At 35.2% G+C, this 19,884-nt stretch overlaps 1 protein-coding gene and 2 pseudogenes across 3 annotated transcripts; all 3 read right to left on the reverse strand.

The window, feature by feature from the left end:
- Window positions 1–2,163: 2,163 nt before the first annotated feature.
- Window positions 2,164–3,231, reverse strand: LOC143612459 (uncharacterized). The gene has a single exon (XM_077086443.1). The coding sequence runs from the start codon at window positions 3,229–3,231 to the stop codon at window positions 2,164–2,166; it is 1,068 nt and encodes a 355-aa protein (XP_076942558.1).
- A 2,301-nt stretch (window positions 3,232–5,532) lies between these two features.
- LOC143612460 (cell division control protein 6 homolog B-like) lies at window positions 5,533–10,183 on the reverse strand (annotated as a pseudogene). Its single transcript, XR_013149946.1, has 14 exons — window positions 10,001–10,183; window positions 9,812–9,921; window positions 9,627–9,733; window positions 9,417–9,550; window positions 9,283–9,333; window positions 9,139–9,188; window positions 8,961–9,027; window positions 8,774–8,863; window positions 8,581–8,643; window positions 8,405–8,496; window positions 8,241–8,330; window positions 7,887–7,946; window positions 7,604–7,779; window positions 5,533–5,731 (listed from the first exon to the last, which is right to left on the reverse strand). The product of XR_013149946.1 is annotated as a cell division control protein 6 homolog B-like (transcript).
- A 5,271-nt stretch (window positions 10,184–15,454) lies between these two features.
- On the reverse strand, window positions 15,455–18,844 carry LOC143612456 (NAC domain-containing protein 58-like; annotated as a pseudogene). Its single transcript, XR_013149945.1, has 2 exons — window positions 18,528–18,844; window positions 15,455–15,849 (listed from the first exon to the last, which is right to left on the reverse strand). The product of XR_013149945.1 is annotated as an NAC domain-containing protein 58-like (transcript).
- Between the last annotated feature and the right edge of the window lie 1,040 nt (window positions 18,845–19,884).

A 19,884-nucleotide genomic window follows, 5' to 3' on the forward strand; every position in this document is an offset into this window, starting at 1 on the left:
TTTGCCAATGTGGTGTTGAAATCATTCTTTAAAGTTTGGCTATAATAGGGGTTTTGATCGTCGTTTAACCCTAGCTCATCACAAATTTTTTCTATTAAAGCTTCAACACCACCAACATTGATGCAAGGGTTTAACGCAGCCGCACAGGTCAAAACAGCGGGTAGTTGTTGAAAATATTTTATAAATTTTTCTTTCATTTTTGCACCCATATCAAAATAAGGTGCACCCCTACAATGAATTTCAGTCAACTTTGTGCACATGACAGCAATTTTTGGTAAAGCAATGGGGCTTGTTGGATAGTAAACCCCGGATAAACTAGTTGTGCAAGATTTAAAAATTTGAAGAACCTCCGTAACGATCTCAATCAATAACCAGTTTCTAGGATCGTACGGTGCACATTTACCCCTACTTGACATTATTTGATGAAACGCAACTAGTGATTCTTTTTGTTGGATGGCTTTCTCAAACATATCACAAGTCGAGTTCCATCTTGTTGGACAATCCCAATTGGGCCCCAACCATTGACAATTAGCTTCATCACAAAATTTTTTGTATCTTGAAAATGTTTTATTGTTGCTAAAAACATCTCGTAACATTCTTTTAAAATTGTTTCTTTGCGTTTCGATCACGTTTAACCCATCTTGCACGGCCAAGTTGATAATATGTGCAATGCATCGGCTATGAAAAAACGCTCCATCACAAATAGGTTTATACTTTAATTTTAAATGGCCAACCGCGGCCGTATTGTTGGACGCGTTATCAAACGATATTGAAAAGATTTTATCTTCAATCTTGTATTGTCGAATGACTTTATCCAAGAGTTTAAAAATATTTCTACCCGTGTGCGGGTAATCAAACAATTGAAACGCAACGGTTCGTTTCATCATTTGCCACGACCGGGGGTCAACCCAATGAGCCGTCACACAAATGTATGAGTCGGGCGAACCATTAGGTACCGACCACACATCCGTTGTTAAGTTCACACCAGTTTGTAAGTTTGAAAAGTATGAAATTAGTTCGGATTTAGCGTTTTTCCATGCTTTAAGCATATCTCTTCTAAGGGTCGAACGACTTACGTGTTGGTAGCGTGGTTGAACATACTTTTGCATCATCTCCGTGAATTGAGGGTTGTCGAAGTGGTTGAAAGGAAGTGATTGTTGAATCACAAAGTTGCCAAACTGTTGACGTACCGCTTCAAGGTCGTACGTAAACACCGTTCCTTGATTCGTCATCTCCGGCTGCGAACTACTTCCGGATTCGTCCTTCAAGACCTTGCAAGAGGGCCTTTCTACATGAGCTCTTAAACTGGAGTTTGCTTCTTTGTTATAAAACTTCAAACAATGTTTGCATCTAGCTTTTTGGGTTCCGTTAGACATTTCGCATAGGTCGAAATGTTGCCAAATATCTTGGTTTCGTTTCGTGGGGATGACCCGAACGACGGTTTCTCCCGTGTTCGAGGCACCCATGTTGACCGATGAAGCAGCACTTTGGGAGGCCATGATAATCGACTACGAATTAAGAGTGGTATACTCGAGTATGAAATAAACGACTACGAAAGAAGAGCGTTTGGAGTTATAATCGCGTATGAAATAAACGTTTAGAGCTTTTGGAGTTGTATAATCAAGTGTGATCTAACCAATACCCAACCTAAACTATATATAGATGTTTGTGGGGGTAAAAAAACCAAAAAAACGGCTAAAAAAACGGGCAAAAAAAAAAAAAACGGCTATAAAGCCGTTTGGTAACGTTCGAAAACCGGTTTAACCGGTTAACCGGTTATTAAAAAACCGGTTAACCGGTTTTTTTATAACGGCTATAAACCGGTTATTTTAAAAACCGGTTAACCGGTTTTTTAATAACCGGTTATTAAAAAAAACCGGTTTTTTTTATAACCGGTTATAAAACCGGTTTTGGCTCCAAAAAGTATAACCGATACGTAAACCGGTTACGTAAACCGGTCAAACCGGTTTTTAAAAAAACCGGTTTTTAAAAAACCGGTTTTCCGGTTAACCGCCCAAACCGGTTCCGTAACCGGTTTTTTTGAACACCTCTATTCAGTCAGGCAACGTAGGTGTAAATGAGCCCAAATATGATATATGTTGGTTAATGGATTACCTAATTAACAATTTCAATTATAATCGAAAGATATTACCGGTTTCTTAACTAAGACCGATCTATTTTACTCCTGTTATTCATCGGCTGATTCTTACTTCCTCTATTGCCATTACCATTACCATTACCATTACTCGAACCGTCACTATGATTCTTACTTCCTCTGTTGCCATTACCATTACCATTACTATTACTCGAACCTTCACTCTTCGACGAAAACAAAGGAAAGCCTCTAAGCGAACAAACCGGAACGTTAAGCACCGGAGTAATCCTCACATTACTCGAATACGACCGCTCCACTCCCCGATGCTTCAACCTGGGCCCACCATTAAAACTACTCGGACTACTCGAACTCCGCTCCAAACTGTGAAACACGATTTTTCCTGACGAGTTCATCCGCGGACTCTCCGTGGACACTCCAACTCCTCCACGTGTCGATCCGTCACTCGACATCGTTCTCGTCTTCACCAGCTTCATTCTCGGATTTTTCGTATTTGTATTTGTATTCTTCTTCTCGGAATCAAGCGATAACTGAGGAGGAAGCTCGTCAGCGTCATGACCTGACGAAGACGATGATAACGAGTGACGTGACGTAACCACCACCTGTCGTTCAGGCTCAAGCTCAGGCTCAGGCTCAGGCTCGTTATCTGTTTCTGTTACGTTAACGTTAACGTTAAGTAACGGAAACTTAACAGACGAGTATTCTGTTGCTGACGGTTTTGACGCACCGTACAGAAAGTAGTGCTTGATGGATTTCATAGCACTCTTTCCGTTTTCGTTCCCGTTTCCATTTATGTTGTTTTGATAAAGTTTTTTTAAACCGAGAAGTTCTTTCCATTTACTTGATGATGAAGATGAGCACTTAGGTGCCTTCGGAGAGTATAGAAACGAGTCAGGAACAGTACAGACGCCGTTAATTAACGGAGGAGGGTCTGACTTGACGGAAAAGAGTTTGCCGTCAGAGAAGAGTTGGTCTGCAGGGAGGATGTTGACTGGTTGTTCTAGTTGAAACTCGAAGTCAATGGTATCTGGTTCTGAATCTGATGGTAGATCTAAGAGATTGGTGGTTGTGGTCGTGATGCAGTTATTATTATTGTTGTTGTTATTATGGTGGTGCATTGTAGGTGTGGACTGAGGTTGAAGAAGAGGGTGGTTTATACAAGAGGAAGTGGTCATTTGAAGAAACGTTGAGTAGAGGTGAAGGGATAATAATAATAATAATAATAATAATAATGGAAAATCCCCCAAATATCGGTTTTAAATAATGTGGTTAAGATTTTCTATTATTAACTAATGTTATGCCCAGTCTATTGCGTCGGGCAGGTCGGTAAAACTCGGGCGATAACAAACCCAAACGTTATTGGTCTCGGGCGTTGAGGTGGTAAGTCGACACAAATTTGGTCGGTTTCGGTTATATGTGTTATGATACCGGAACTAAAAACAAAAAATATAACAAAAACATATATAATTTGAGGTGGATCAATTGAGTGACGCAGTCGGTAACATTCGGGCGTTGGGAAGATCCGAGCATTGCTGATTACGGAAGTTGAGGCTGTGAGTAGACACAAATTCGAATGATTCCGTCACATTAGTTACGATACCGAAATTAAGACAACATGTAGTGAGTCTACGTGAATTCGTTCGGTTTCCGTTATGTTTGTCACGGTACCGAAATTAAACAAAGAAAAAAAATCAAGGACCAATATGGTGCCACCAATTAGCCCTATCAGCACTTAGCGACACCGGTGTTTATAATTGTTATATATAATAATTATATATTCCTCACATTTCTATTACCAATAACCTTGGCTCATTACTTAAACTTTTCCAGACTCGCTTATTTTAAATTATTAGTTACTTGTCACGTGTGGTATATATCGTTGGCCTTACTTATATATCGTCGGAAGATGGTATATAATGTCGGAAACTCACAATTATACCGTCGGATCTTAACTTACTAATTTCTTTTGAAAAGAATTTAATTTTTTAAATCATTTTCTAAATTTTCGCAAGACCGACGGTATATACGCAAGGTTGATGGTATATATGAGAGTCCGATGATATGTATGACACATGACAAGTATTAATTATGGACATTTGAATAATTTATGAAAATTATGAACAAAACCTTAACCACCTTATTTAAATTGAACATTTTATGAATTTTCTATAATAATAATAATAATAAAAAGTGGAATGATGGATGCAATTCCCGGTGAGGTGCCGGTGGAAAGTGGAAGTGGAAGATGGGGTCGCAAAACGATGAGAAAATAATATAAAGGATTACGGAGTAGATGCCGGCAGAGGGGTCCACCAGGTGGTGATGGTAGAATCATATTCTGAAAAATATGCTGACATGGATTAGATATTTTTCGAATATCAAGTAAAATTAAAATGTTTATTTATTATTACTATAATTAAATACTATAGTTAGTTATACATATAGAATATGGTTGCCTTACATCTCATCTAAGGGCGAAGCCGTATTTTCTCAATAGCGTAAACTTATGTGTTTTTTATGAAAATTTCTATACATAGTGTATGTATATAGAAAATTTTGAGCTTGATCACCCCTGTTTAAGAAAATTATAAAACGTATTGAGTCCGGCAACCACAGTATTTTCGTCTAAGCTTCGCCACTTATCTCACATTTTTCATACGCTACCAATAGCTTAGCTATGAGTGAGATTTTACTGAGTATGGTTATGGTTACAATTATTTATACGTACAAAATGGAGTTTTCTCATTAACGGTTACGTGATATTTGGGCGATACATTTCTAATAGGGGGGGGGGGGGGGGACAAGGTGGTGTAAGTGATAGTCACTTGATTACTTGGCTCCAACTAACTCAATTTAAGATGCATGTTGACTCAATTTTAGATAAATTTGTGGGAATTATTGATCATATGGTTAAGATGCATGTTGTAGAACTTGGAGTGCCCACAATCTCACATATCCACTTTTGCATTCTCATCTATGCAACCTTAGCTTAAGTGCATGCGCCTTCTTAATGGCTTAACACTTTGTTTCATATAACATCGCATGTCTAACCACAACACCTATAAAATTTCATCATCATCATCATCGTACTCAGTATATCCCACCAATAGCAAAGCTATGGTAGGGTCTAAGGAGGGTAAGATGTAGACAGCCTTACCTCTACCCCATAGGGATAGAGAGGCTGCTTCCGGTGAGACCCCCGGCTCGATAGTAGTTTTGCATCAAGCATTGGACATAAAACACATAGCACTCAATCATCGGGATACCGGCTGATTGGTGCATGTACCCTCGTCTTTCGGCTATCAACGCCACCACATGATGCCTGATTAACCTTCCGCCACTTTTAACGTTATTTTCACGAGATTAGTAAAATAACGTCAAAATTAGTTCAATTTCACCTATAAAATTTGCTCTTTAAATTAGTTGGAAACCTCTTGTCGCACAAAACTCCTATAGTTGCTCTCCATATACACCATCCTACGTGGACGTGGTGGGCACTGGGCAGCATCACTATTTATGTCCCCATCGCTCTGGACAAACGGTCTTAAATACTTGAACTTTGTTAACTGCGAAACCACTTGACCTTCATTGGTGATCTGAACCTCCTCGTCGTTTTCACTATCAAACTCACAATGAAGAAACTTGGTCTTAGTGCGATTAGTCCTATTTATTCTCTAAAGCTACTCGCCACTCCTCTTGCTAATATATTAAGATCTTGTTTAGTCTCGACAACTAACACAATATCAAACATCATGCACCTCCTATATACAGTCGTTACCTCTTCCTATGTGAAGCATTTTTTGTATGTTGATATATGCTAGAAATACAAAATTAGTGATAGATGCTAAACCATTGAGATTTTCAAATCATTATTTAATATCATAGAAACATCCAAACGATTTTCATATACATTTTTTTATTGTTGAACAATTGGATAAATAAACTATTAAGTTTTGTAAGATAAAAGTAAAAAGGAAAATTGTTTATGACAACCTAGCTACCTCCACAATCACAAACAAGCCCACCATGATCTCTCTCTGGTGACAACAGGTTAATTCTCTATGTGGTGACCACATAATTACTTCACCATCAAACCCAGTACACCAGCCCCATTGGTTTCTATAATATTGATTCATGTGATAGTGGTGTTTCATTGCATGGTGGTCAACACCTAATGAGAGGCTACTGTGAACACTGGTGGTTGGCTACTTAAGCGGTGGTTAAAACTTAAATGGGTAAATTAAAAAGGTATGGAAATGGGTAAGTGACAAATGAATATAAAGGGTGTTATATTTACTTGCTCTTTTTATTAATATATAGAGGAAAATCGAAAATAAATAATATCACATTTTGTGTATCGGTCGATAATAATCTCAAAATTTTTTTTTCTTAATGGATCTCCGTTAAAAACACTTAACGTCGTTAAGTTTTTTTTTTTCGAATTTCAAACCGATGTTTTACGGTTTTCGATCGGAAGAAAGATACGAGTCGACTGATGTAAAAATTATCTCGAAACGGTGATCCAAATGGCGAAACAGTGTTTCAATTCGGGTGTTCGAATTTCCAATTAACAAAAAATCAAGTTATTTGAATCACCGTTTCGAGATAAGTTTTATATCAGTCGACTCGTATCTTTTTCCGATCAAAAGCCCTAAACATCCGAATTTCGAAAAATAACTTAATTACGTTAAATGTTTTTTTAATGGAGGTCTATTGCGAGAAAAATAGTCAAAAGTTGGATTGTTGGCAGAAATTTTTAAAGGTGAGATTATTATCGGCCAATAGACAAACGACAAGATATTTTATTTCCAATTTTCCTTACAAAAAAAAGTAACAAAAAAATATATTTTTCTTAGTGTTACAAATAATTAAAGTCAACAAAGTTAAAGGGGCTAGTTTGTCATTTTGAAAAGACGTGGTAGCAGCTAGTGAACTTTTGTTAGTGTTTGATTAGTTTCTTATTCATTAGGGACTAATAGTGTGAATATTTTAAAAGAGTTTGTTACCCGTTTGTTAACGGCTAGATTGGGGATTTAGGGTTCATATAAGTCCGCGTTTTCGATCAAGAGTTTTTACTTGCTCATTTCCAAATTTTTTATGTAATTATCTTTGTTTCGCATTCGATAATATCAAGAAGCATTTGATTTGTTCGATTATCTCGTTTGGTATATTGTAACAATTTTTAGATGTGTTATGTCTCAAACAAATTACTTAACACCAGTATATGAGTTTTAGTATTAACACTAACATAATTAAAATGATAACGAATCATATCACGTATACACGTATATATTCATGTATATGAACTTTTACTTATTAATGGTACCTAAGCTAAAATGATAGTAACATCATATCATGTATAGATTCATGTATTTAGTATTATTCACATAATGAAAATAGCCTAAGATTAAGACGAGTAATGAAAACATTTGAAGCTAGAATAACTTAATCCATAACGATTATGTAACCTTCGCCCCGTCAAAAACTGACCTTTCATTGAATGTCGGTAACAATATAAACTGGATGAAGAGTTTTGGCAGCTTGGTAGAGGGCGAGGTTCTGGCTTTGCCTCCCATTGTAGTGGTTAGGCCGTCGAGGACGCATATAGTATCGAATAAAAACATATAATTCCATACTAAACAAAATACTAATCCAGAATTGTTTTTCTTTTGCAGTAAAAAAAGTTTGTATAACTTTATATTAAATAAAAAACCAAAACAAAACAACAAAATTGGGAGTTTTTACTTTTACTCTGCTGTTGTATTCCATGCACCATTGACAAGCTCAGTTTGTAACCTTTACGGTCATTAGCCGATCGCACGATGGCAATAATCTGTAATAACATAATATATCATGAGCTTTTTAATTGTAATTTGTAAACATTTGAAATGTAAGATGGTTAAAAAAACACTGATTTCTAACCTTTACAGTTAACTTGAAATGTATTATATAGATGTCGGTGATTGTAATTTACTGAAGACAGTTCCTAAAAAAACGAATACCCTGAAACAAAACAAATTCGGATATTATTATACAGAACATAAATAGCATATTATTAGATTATCAATATATATATATATATACAATATTGGATAACATTTAAGAAGCTTAAAGTTGTTTTATGTACCTGCAATGCAAAAATGATGTCCGCTGCATCAATCTGCAAAGTAACTCTCCTTAATTTATCGTCTCTAGATTGACCGAGTTTTAAGATTCCCTACAAAATAACAGCAACTTTAATACACTTGATACAAAAACAAAAATTTATTTGAATATTTAGTTTGCGGTTACCTGATCACCTAACACTCTACACATGCAAGTTCCGTTATACCAACGGGAGGTATCAATGTTGATTTGCAGATATCAATATAAAACTTGTACAGCTGTAAAATAACATGTTTCGATTAGAATTTCGGATTATAGTTTCATCTTTTGTCACGAAAGACGATATAGTTAATTAGTTATACCTCTCCTATTATGGTATCCTTCTTTCCTCTACGAAAACGTTTCACAGCAGAACAAAGTACAATCTACAGAAAACGAGAGGGTAAAAATTAGTTTACTTGAAAGAAAGATTGGGGTGATCCAATTATCCAAATCAGCCCGTTTATGAGTAAACGGGTCAAGATGACTTTGTTTTCGATGGTGGGAAAATGGTACCTGTTGATGCTGTGGAAGAGACTGTATAGTGTCAACTATTGGTGATTTGTAAGCCTTTGACAAAGCAATAGCCATATGATCAACTCTCACCTATGACAAATTTAAGTAAATAGAACCGGTTAATTGACTGTTTATCCGAATACAAACGTGGAGATTATTTAAGAAATCGTTAATGAGAAAAAACTACCATGGATGTCAAAGTTGAAGTGCAGAGCGACTCTCTAAGCTCAGATTCAAGCATCTCAATTGCACCCCTATGAAAACCAAAAAATAAAAAAGCTGAAGATTAATTTCTGCTTTAAACAAATTAAAAGAATTTGTAAGTGCAATAAAAAAATTATTAATAATTAAAAAAACTAATAAACCTGCAGATACCAAGAGCTTTCCTCATATCTCCAGATGCTGCAGCTACTTTCTGTGTATATTCAAATGGTGCGCGTCTTAGAATTTATAACAAAACCATCTTATTTTTGTTATTTAAAGGACACATGAACTAAAAAAGTACTCACTCGTGCACAGAGTTCGAGAGCTTGTGGCTGGAAAACAGTGTAAGGAGGTGCCTGATGAAACAAACATCCGAGAATATAAAATTGTTGATATTTACAAATTATGCAGCCGAAAAAAAAAGATAAATAATGTATACCATTAGTCGTTGTTTGAGAATAATCATGATTTGATCCATGGAGTAGGCTCGGAAAGACACGACAATTGGCTTACAATTTAGAGACTGCAGTTTTGGGAGAAAACGGTCTGCCAAATCGATCGCATTAGCTATACCTGTAAAAGAATTAGTATGATGAGTTAAAGAAAAAAGCAAAACAAAACAAGTTCAAAGATGCTTTAAACTGTATACCTATTAATATAACTTCTGAAAATGGCAATGTTGTTAGCATAAATAGATCATGAAGCACCACTCGGTCCTTAGTAATCAAGTAATCCAGCTCATCAGCTATAACCAACCTGCGTACAACTCATGTATTAGTTAATACTTAATAGCGTGTGTATGAGTTATGAGGTATGCTGACTGATGAATCTTACATCATTTTAGTGTCATGTGACTGCTGCTTTTGAGAATACAATTGCTGAAGTTGTTTCAAAGCAGTAGAACGACTGTTGACTTTCTTATTCAGTTTACTTTTTTCAAGTATCTGCAAAATGGATGAAATTTTGAGCATAATGTTGGTTACATATGAGTCTGTGCATATCAATATCATCATAAACATTCACCTTGTTGAAAATTTCTGATGTGGTTGAGAGAGAAGTACAGTTTATAGTCAAAGTATCCGGCAGTTGACCACCTGTCTGCAAGCAATAACCAAACATAATAACAAAATCACTAATTCCATTTAGATACTTAAAAACAGCATTCTGAATATGAAAATTGACATTTAACAAAATCACTATTTCCATTTATACCTCTTTAGCCCAAACATTTAAACATCCCTTAACATTTTCCGTTGAAAGTGATTTGCCGGTTCCCGGACATCCACAAATGTACAAGCTCCCAGCCTTCTGTTGCTCAATTGATTGCTTGCAAAACTCTACTATTCTTTTCTGTTCATCCTCACGGCACACAATCATAGATGGCGCTGTCGATACGTGCAGTGCCTCCTTCACCGCACTTATTTGCTCTGAATCTACATAAAATAAACATGACTTATAGTTTGATCATAGATTTACACTATACGCTGATAGAGATACAAACAAGTAGAGCTGATCATGAACTACTCAAGATGGGATCAATAAAAAGCTTGAAACGAGCCGAGCCCAAGCCTCAAATATAAAGCTCATTTAGTTATTGAGTCCGAGCTCAAACCTTGTATGGAAAGCTTGTTTAGGCTCATCGAGCCTTAACAAGCCTCATGTATTTTTTAATTTTACCTCATTTAGACTTCTATGTATTAGTCTCACACTGCAAAACGAAGCTTGAGCCGAGCTGTGACTCGTTTAAGGTACTACATGAGCTCGAGCCGAGCTTAGGCGCATTTAAGGTTTTTCTCAAAATATATAAAAATAACTAAAAACTTATATAAATTAACTAATAATAAATAAACAAGCTGAGCCTTAACTTGAAAAAACGACTCACAAGCTAAGCTCGAGATTTAAAACAGTGTACGAAATGAGCTCTCATAAGTCAAAACAAGCTAAACTCAAGCTCTAATAAGTCAGAATGAGCCAAACTTGAGGTCAATCTCTCATAAGTCAAAACGAGCCTGGTTGAGCTCAATTCGGCTCGTTTACACCAATGCACATCCACTCAAACAAATTATATAACTTGAACAAGTTGTATAATTCCGAATTCAAATTAGGTCATTTCTAGAATTAAATAACAATCAATATAGGCTCAAGCTCTCATAAGTCAAAACAAGCCGAGCTAGAGCTCTCGTAAGCTAAAACGGGCAGAGCTCAAGCTCTCACTCTCATTTACACCAACACGCATCCACTCTAACAAATTACATAATTCCGATTTCAAATTAAATCATTTCTATAATTAACAATCAATCAATATAAGCTATATATATTATGGGTTTGGATCAGATACAAATGAAATTGACGTGCTAAACGTGAGAATCAAGTAGAGTAATTATATATACAAGTACATTAATTACGTAATTACTCTATAATGACATAATTACTCTACTTGATTCTCACAATTATTTGTGCGTTAATTTTCCCCTAACCTGTTGGATTCCAGATCGGTTTATCGAGAAAACTATCCAACAACTTCTTCTTCGGTGAACTCTTCACTTTCATTAAACTGTCACCTCCAACCTGAAAATTAAACACGTAACATTAACTAATTAAACCTAATTTTATAAGCTTGAGCCATAATTAGCAATTACAAGCAGCTAATCTATACATTTACTACAAATAATGCAACTAACCAATGCGTTATGTGTAACTAATTCGTTAACGATGCACGTGCTTGGCACGTGACTTACATTTGCAGGAGTTCTACTCGGACTGTCATTGACGCATTGACGAGGCGATTTAACCTTCAACGGAGAGCATGCTTTCGACGGAGTATAAGTCATCGAATCATCGGTTATATCGGAATTGGATCTTAACCGCCGTTTGTTAGGAGAGGATATTCCGGTAGCGATTGACGGCATATTCCGTTAACTTGACGGAAAACGGTGACGGAAGTGACTGGAATTTGGTGAAGATGAGAATGGGAGGTAATGGCGGAAAATTGGGTTTAGCGGGAAGCGCCATATTCTGTGGTTAGTGAAATTTTTTCCCGCGGTTTTAATTGAAAATAAAATTAAGACAAAATGACAAATCTCGTCCTTTACGTTTGCACGTTTTTCCAATTATTGTCCTTTACAAAGATTTAGCCGGTGAACATCCTTTACGTTTAAAAACCTTATCACGTCATGTTCTTTGACTCTAACTATGTTAAAATTTTCCGTTAAATCTAATCATGTGCAAGACACATGAGGTATTTTTGTAACCTCACACGCTATTTAAAAATTAAAACAAATGAGCATTTAAATTTAATGAAAATAAAATAACTTTCTTCTCACTCCAAATCACCATCTTGAACAAACCATCACCCCACAGTCACCAACCAAACAAACACCGACTGCCACCCACCATCTACCGCTGCCTCCACCCATAGCCATCATTACTAGTCACCACCGACCAGCCACCATTACTAATCACCGCCGGAACCCCATTCCACCACCATCAATCCACCATTCAACCACCACCACCATTCCACCACACCCTTCTGTTTCATCTCACGGTAACCCCAGACACGGTCGGAATCACCTAATCTAACAAGAACCCTAATTTTGATTCCCCAATTACACAACGATTTGCCTCTGTCAGTTTAAATTGACAGGGGCTTTTTGCTTCTTAGATGATGCGACCTAAAACACACAACCACCATTACTTGATTGTCTTGACGGGGTTTCGGAGTTGATGTGAGTTCCAAATTCGTTCGATTGAGTTCTGGTTTTATAAAACAAGACGGGTCGGAATTGAGTGCAACTAAAACCGAGGTGATTGTGTTGTGGTGGGGTTTTGTTTTGGAAAAAGAGTGCGGCGAGTAAGGGAGGTTTAGGGCGAGGTTATTTCTACGACGGTGGCATGTGGTGGTGGATTTGAATGATGGTGGTGGTAAGCTTGAACTGGATGGGATGATGATGGTGCTGCTGTTGTGGCGAGCCTGAACAAGAGAAAGAGTATACAGAGGGAGAGAGAAAGAACACAGATGAAACAAAGCGGATGATTTATTTTAATATCATTTAGTTTTCTTTAGTATAAGTAAAATGACTAGACTACCTCGTGTGCCTTGCACATGCCTAGATTTAACGTGAAAAGTTAACTGAGTTAGGATCAAAGGATATAATGTGATAGATTTTTAAAGCATAAAGGATGTTTTTTGTCATTAAGTTTGCTAAAGGATAAGAATTGAAAAAACGTGCAAACATAAAGGACTAGTTTTGCCATTTTGTCTAAAATTAATAAAGAGGAGATAAAAAAACAAGGAATGGACTATGGAGCCAGATATTTGTGCATTTGTTTTCTGATGGCCGAGTCTGAGCTTGATTAGGTTTGGCTTTAGCTTGTCTAGGCTTGACAGGACTCAAGTTTAAGTTTGGCGAACACCAACACTGAAAAACTCGTAAAAAAACGAAAAAAATAAGACCAAATGAAAAATTGACGTAAAAATGTTGAACTGTGCACGGTAAACGTAAAACATAAAAATAATAACTAAGTCGATGAAGGACCCACACATTGTGATGGGGCCACTAAATGGGAAAAAAATAGGTTTAAAAACGTTGAACTACTACATTGCGACGTGTAACCCGCAAAGTATAGACAAACACGCAAAACGAAAAATTTGTAAAAGTTGAAAAGCATATGATACCAAAGTTGAAAGTGAAACGTGTTGTGGTTAAATTCTAAAAGATGTAAAGGTATTGAAGTTTAAAAAAACGAAAGTAAATTCGACCCACTAAAGCCCAAGATACAAACCATGATACATGCTTAAGTTTTTTTTTTAAAATATTTGGAACCACGCCCAATACTCGAGTGAGACTTTTTGAGACGGGATGCCAACCGTCTATACTAACTTTGACTTTTTGTGTCTGACTAACCCAAGAACACCATTAAAAAGAAAACTCATAATTATGAAATCACCCTCTTAAATTAGGTTTCGAACTTAAGACCTTAGAACCTTAATTTTTAATCAACATTTTATTATATTGAACCAGGAGATATAATATACTGAGTGGCCTACAAAAATAAATAATGAAAAACCTACAAATTAAAGAAAGACCAAGCTGCAAGTCAAATAGCAGGAAGTTGATAACCCAAGTTACAACTCAAATAACATGTATAAAAGGGTAAAGCAACAAAAGTTTACGATTGTAATATACATAATAATCAAAGTATAAATTTTCACCTAATCAAGGCCATAACTCATAAGTCAAAGCCGTCACTTTGAACATAGAGAAAACATTATTCTATTTATTTTTTAATACTACATTAATCATGATTAGCAACCTTGATTATCATCTCCTTAATGAAACAAAATATATAGCTCCCGGCCTCCCATCAACCCTAGTTTTCGGTATTGTTTGTAACTTTTTGTAAGTCGCAGATAAAAATTAAAAAATATAGCAAATTTTTAGTTGAAGGGAAACTAAGATGGTTTTTCATGCCGAACCCATGGCTGGCTCAAGGGCGGTAAAAATATGCTAGGGATTTAGCCCCCACTTAAATAATGAATGCTCAGTTTTTATAAATATATAAATGCGTATTTAATGTTTATATATGAGGTTCACTTTAAGAGTTATAAGCCAAAACATACTTTTGCTACTCGGGGATGCGGGTTAGAGTCCTCATAGCATCCTAACTTTATTTTTCTATGTTTCTTACATCTTATTAATTGATTTCGTAAGTACAAACTAACTTTTTTGTTTTTATTTAAGAATAGGCCTTATAATTTTTTTCCCTTTAGGCTGCTAATATGGTTGAGCCGGCCCTGAATGAACTAGTCTAAGATGACCTGACCCCTACATGATATCTTGATGGTCACCTCGATAAAACCAACATTTTCTCCCTCAAAACCTGATGATTCCATTCCATGACGTCCAAATACTTCACATGGTTTTCTACCGCATGAATTTGATCAATCATTCTCTTCTGCTATTTATTGAATTCTTCTAGATCGAATGCTAACGTGTTGTTTGTTAGTTGGTATTGTTCCTGCGACTGTGATACCGTACAACTTGTTCTTATAAGCGATTTGAAAGTCATCAATGAGATGATTTTGTTTGCTTGCAAAGAAGATCAAGAGAATTTTGTAACACAATGAAACTACTTTAATACATAAAACCAGCTTTAACTACCTATCAACTACCTTATAATATCTAAACATTGTGACACAAAAATAATACAAAGTATAAGTTTTTAACATTCCAATACATAATCCATTTAAAACTAGTTATACATGTGTGGATACAATAATAAATATAGTGTTAAATACATTGTAGCTACCTGAACCAACAAGAATTTGAGCAGGTCACACATTATATATATATCATATATGTATACAACTTATTATGGACAAATGTCATCATGGTTGGTAGCACATTATTATCATACTTTAATTAACATATATGTTATTAAGTTATTTAAGCTAGGTTTTATATATATATATGGGACATTATAATACATGCAAGCCTGCAATATTACATAAAGTAAACCGGTCGATCAGTAGATGCAAACTCCACAACGGACCTCAGGTCATCCCAATCTCCATGTTTAGTAATATCGTTCACATCTTGGTCCGAAAAGCAAGAACTTGATGCAGATGGAGCTTGATCTGATGCAGCACCTGAAGTAGCGATAAACGAACCAACTGAAGTCAAGTGGTTCATCTCATGATGATAAAATGGATTGTTCCCATGGTTAAGCTAGATCATAGGAGTTTGGAATCTGATGTAACTCTGCATATCATCAACCGTCAAATTTATTTTACCGGATAGTTTTTTAACATCCTGTAAGGTTTTCTTGTGACACGTGTTTCTCTTAAGGATTCGGCATAACGTCCAAACTTCCTGCATCATGCAATGACAAGGTATCCATCCCAATAGCATATTATTAGTAAATTAATTCCACATAATTTGCATACTCAACAATGGAAACACGAAACTAAAACACATAGAAAAGTAAAAAACACAAATGATCGTATACGCATCTTAGTCGATTAGTGTGATCGAACTAGCTAGTCCATGGTTGTACTAGATAGTTTTTCTTATCGATACGGTTGCTATATATGGTTTAGAAAAACAAAAATGACAAATTAGGTTACATTCCATATGGCAAACAAAAAATATATATACTCAACAATAGTTTTATGTTTCATTTTCTTGTGCTAGATTTTTGCTAATTATTTAATGACTAATCTACATTGTTTTGCTCATTACGAGGCTTGAATACCCACAACATCAAAGGCCTTACTCAAAAATAGATTCATGTGTTTTTAATTCCACCCCGGTATTACATCACCTACGTTACTCTATTTGACTCTATCTCACCTTAAGGAAATTAATTAACCCTTTTTACCTTTATTTATTTAATGTAAAATTAACTTTTAAATATCAGTTTGTGTGTGTATGTCATCCGTTAACCCTTGCCAACTCATTTTTAATGCAACTGACGTTAAGGTATACCCCTAGGCCTATGTAACATATCATTGTGTTATCGGTTGACGGGCTAATCGTCGCAAAAGTTGTGGACTTTTACGTCTATTCGACACAAATGTGTTTTAAGTTACAACAAATGGCCCACTCGTAATATGATTCAGTTTCCCATTATAAAAGTATTTTGTAATGATATAGTTAATAATACTTTAAAATGACAAATTAATGCTATATAAAAACCAACATATGTTTTTAGATATATTTTTTTATATAAAAATCTCTCAACAAATTTTTCACATAAAAAACCAATATATATCTTTTTACTTTTTTTTTTCACATAAAAGTCTTTAATTTAGCAATTTTTATCAAAAAAAATATAGTCTTTCCATATGTTAGATTAATTTGAACAAAGTTCTAAACTTTTCATTGTTTATCTTTTATTTTGAATCTTTATAAAATTATAATAACAAATAATCTTTAAAATATAATATAATAAGGTATATGATAAACAAACACACACAATGACACACACACACACACATATATATATATATATATATATATATATATAATTATTTGTTTTACCTTAAAGTTGAAGAAAGTTATAAACAAATTATGTTTATCGCTATTATGATGTAATTTACCATATATTTTCATGATTTCGTCATATAAAAACTAAAAGATATTTTTTCTTTAGATTTAACATGTTAAAAAACTTTTAATCACACAAGTATTAGTTTTTTATATGAAAAATATTGTTAAATGACTTTTACTAAAAAAATCACAAAATATAAGTTAATGTTATATGGATTTGTCATTTTTAGAGCATATGTCAATGACTATTTCGAAAAAATATACAAATATACATTCTCAAAATTATATCGAAAATATATATACATTCTCAACATTATCAAGTTATTATCATTCAATATACATATAGTTTGATTCTTCGATGAAAACAATTCTCTCCTCGTGTTCTCCATTCCTGTTATTGGTTTTGTCTTAACACTCTGACAATATTCTATATTTGAAATTTATACTCATTATAATAATCGTTTATGTATCTGCTAAACTATGTTGCATTAACTCACAGAAACGCTAATAGAAGCGCAAATTATCTTAAAGTTTATTAAAGTGTTAGGATCAATAACATATAAACATATTTTAATGCAAGTAACATACAAATAACTAAAGTATATATTATAAACAACACTAGAGAAACTATTTTTCAATTTTTAAACTAAAGTATTATTATTTACTTTACTTCAACTTTATAGTGAATCTTTCATCTCTGGTGGAGTGGTTAACTGATTATGCTAAAGATGGATAAGTGCATACCCTTTTTAAGGGGTCAGGTTCGAATCTTGAAGCCTTTCGAGTTTTCTATTACAATTTATTTACTCCAGAGAGGCTACCATTGTGGAGGGTACAACATTTGTTTAGTGACAGGTGGCTGGAAATTTTCTCGGGGAACGTCAAGCCAAACTCGGATGCCAGCGTGGGCCCGGTTAAGACAACATAGTCTGGCCTGAGTGGGGGTGGTGGGGCTCCTCAATGAGGAGTTGCGGTCTAACTTAACTATGAAATTCGTCGCTTAAAAAAAAACTTCAACCTTATAGTGTAATTATTAGTTTTTAAACGTGAAGGGTAATAATAATTAATCTAATTAATTTAGGGTCGTTATATTCAAACACCACCCCATGGTGTGTTAACAACTCTATACGGTTCGTATAGGGGCTATACGAGTCGTATAGCCCTCACATGACTAACTAATGTACGGATGACAATTTCTAGTCTATACGGGTCGTATAGCCCTATACGAGCCGTATAGGCTTCAAACATCCGACACTCTCCATCACATATGGTGCCGTATAGGTGCATATGGTGTCCAAATAACTTATATGGTGTGTGAATAACCTATGCCATTATCTATGCCAAATCTTACCTCATCTTCTGAATTCTAGTTAATTTTCCCTGTTATTCGCGGTTATCCGGCTATCTACTTAAATATGGACATGTTTTGAAATATACCTTTATTCCAAACACCCTAAGAGTATATATAAATGGCAGATGGAGTGTTTGTTCTTACTTACAGATTCTTGAGAGATAGATTTATCATCCATGTGGTTGATGCTTTTGGCATCAATGAGGGTAGGAGACGATGGAGGTAGACGAAACTCATGCATCATCCATTCGGTTTTGGTGCCTTTACCCGCACTACCACGATAATAAACAAGCGATTTCTTGAGGCCAACACACACCGGTCCAGCACTAGAATAAATTGGCCGATCGATGCCTGTAGCTTTCCAGAAACCTGAACCAGTCACTCGGTTGGGTCGTATGCTGTTCCTATACTTCCTTCCTCTTCTACAAAAGAAATACCATTCCCTGTCTCCCACGTCATTGCCTTCTGCAAATCATACATACAAGCACATGTAGATTATATATATGTCTTTCATTTTCAATTCTTTATAGAACAACAAAATTTTATAAATAAAAACCCTAAGTCGAAAGAGAAATCGACTTAGACAGAAAAAGTTTACGCACAAAGGAGAGGATTTATAATCCACTCGACCCATCTATGGTTCGCTTTAATGTTTCTATTTGAACACCAAAAGAATGAGTAGTTAAGAATAAGTCTCAGGACCGTCTTAGACCCCATACAGGACTTGGCCACAGTCTAGGACACGGTGTCAATAAGGGCATAATTTTTTTAATATAAAATGTTATATATAATATATATAATTTTTTTAATTGTTATTAGTGAATTGGATTGAGATGGTTATAAAAAACACCAATAAGGTTCTAAAAATATAAACAAGTTCATTAAACATTAAACGATCTAATAAAATGTTATTAGGTCTCAGCCTAGTAATTGAAATAAATCAACAATGAATAATTGAGGAAAAAAATTATATAAGGGCATTGTTTCATATTCGTCTTTGACACTTAAAATCTCGGAGATGGCCATGAGAATAGCATCGAATAAAAGCTACTTATAAGACTTCGCCCGACAAAAATTGGAGTCATTTCTGAATCCCCGTAAAGCGCACCAACTCGTCTGAATGATAGCCTCCATAAGTTGTTTTTGCAGTAACCCAATACATCTTCTAAAGTGATTAGTAGGTGGTTTAGGATCCATCTAACTATTTTAAGAGTTTTATGAAAGTTTTTATACTTTAGGCAATTTCATGCCCCAGCAAGCAAACTCATGCAAGTTCTTACAATATTTTTTTGCAGTTTGTTGGCGTGACAAGCGAACTGCATAGAGGTTTTCATCAAACTTAAGTGGCAAGCGAACTCAATAGAGTTTTTTCGTCAAACTTAACTCGTCACTTGCAACTTTTCACCAAACTCTATGGAGTTTGCTTGCCACCCAAGAAACGAATTCGCATGCACCTTAGCGAGCTGCTCAAAAGTACCAAAACTTCCCAAAAATGAAAATAAATC

This window comes from Bidens hawaiensis, unplaced genomic scaffold (assembly GCF_021521415.1).
Source record: "Bidens hawaiensis isolate Kalapana, Puna unplaced genomic scaffold, B.hawaiensis_p1.1 tig00034591_1, whole genome shotgun sequence".
Lineage (NCBI taxonomy): Eukaryota > Viridiplantae > Streptophyta > Magnoliopsida > Asterales > Asteraceae > Bidens > Bidens hawaiensis.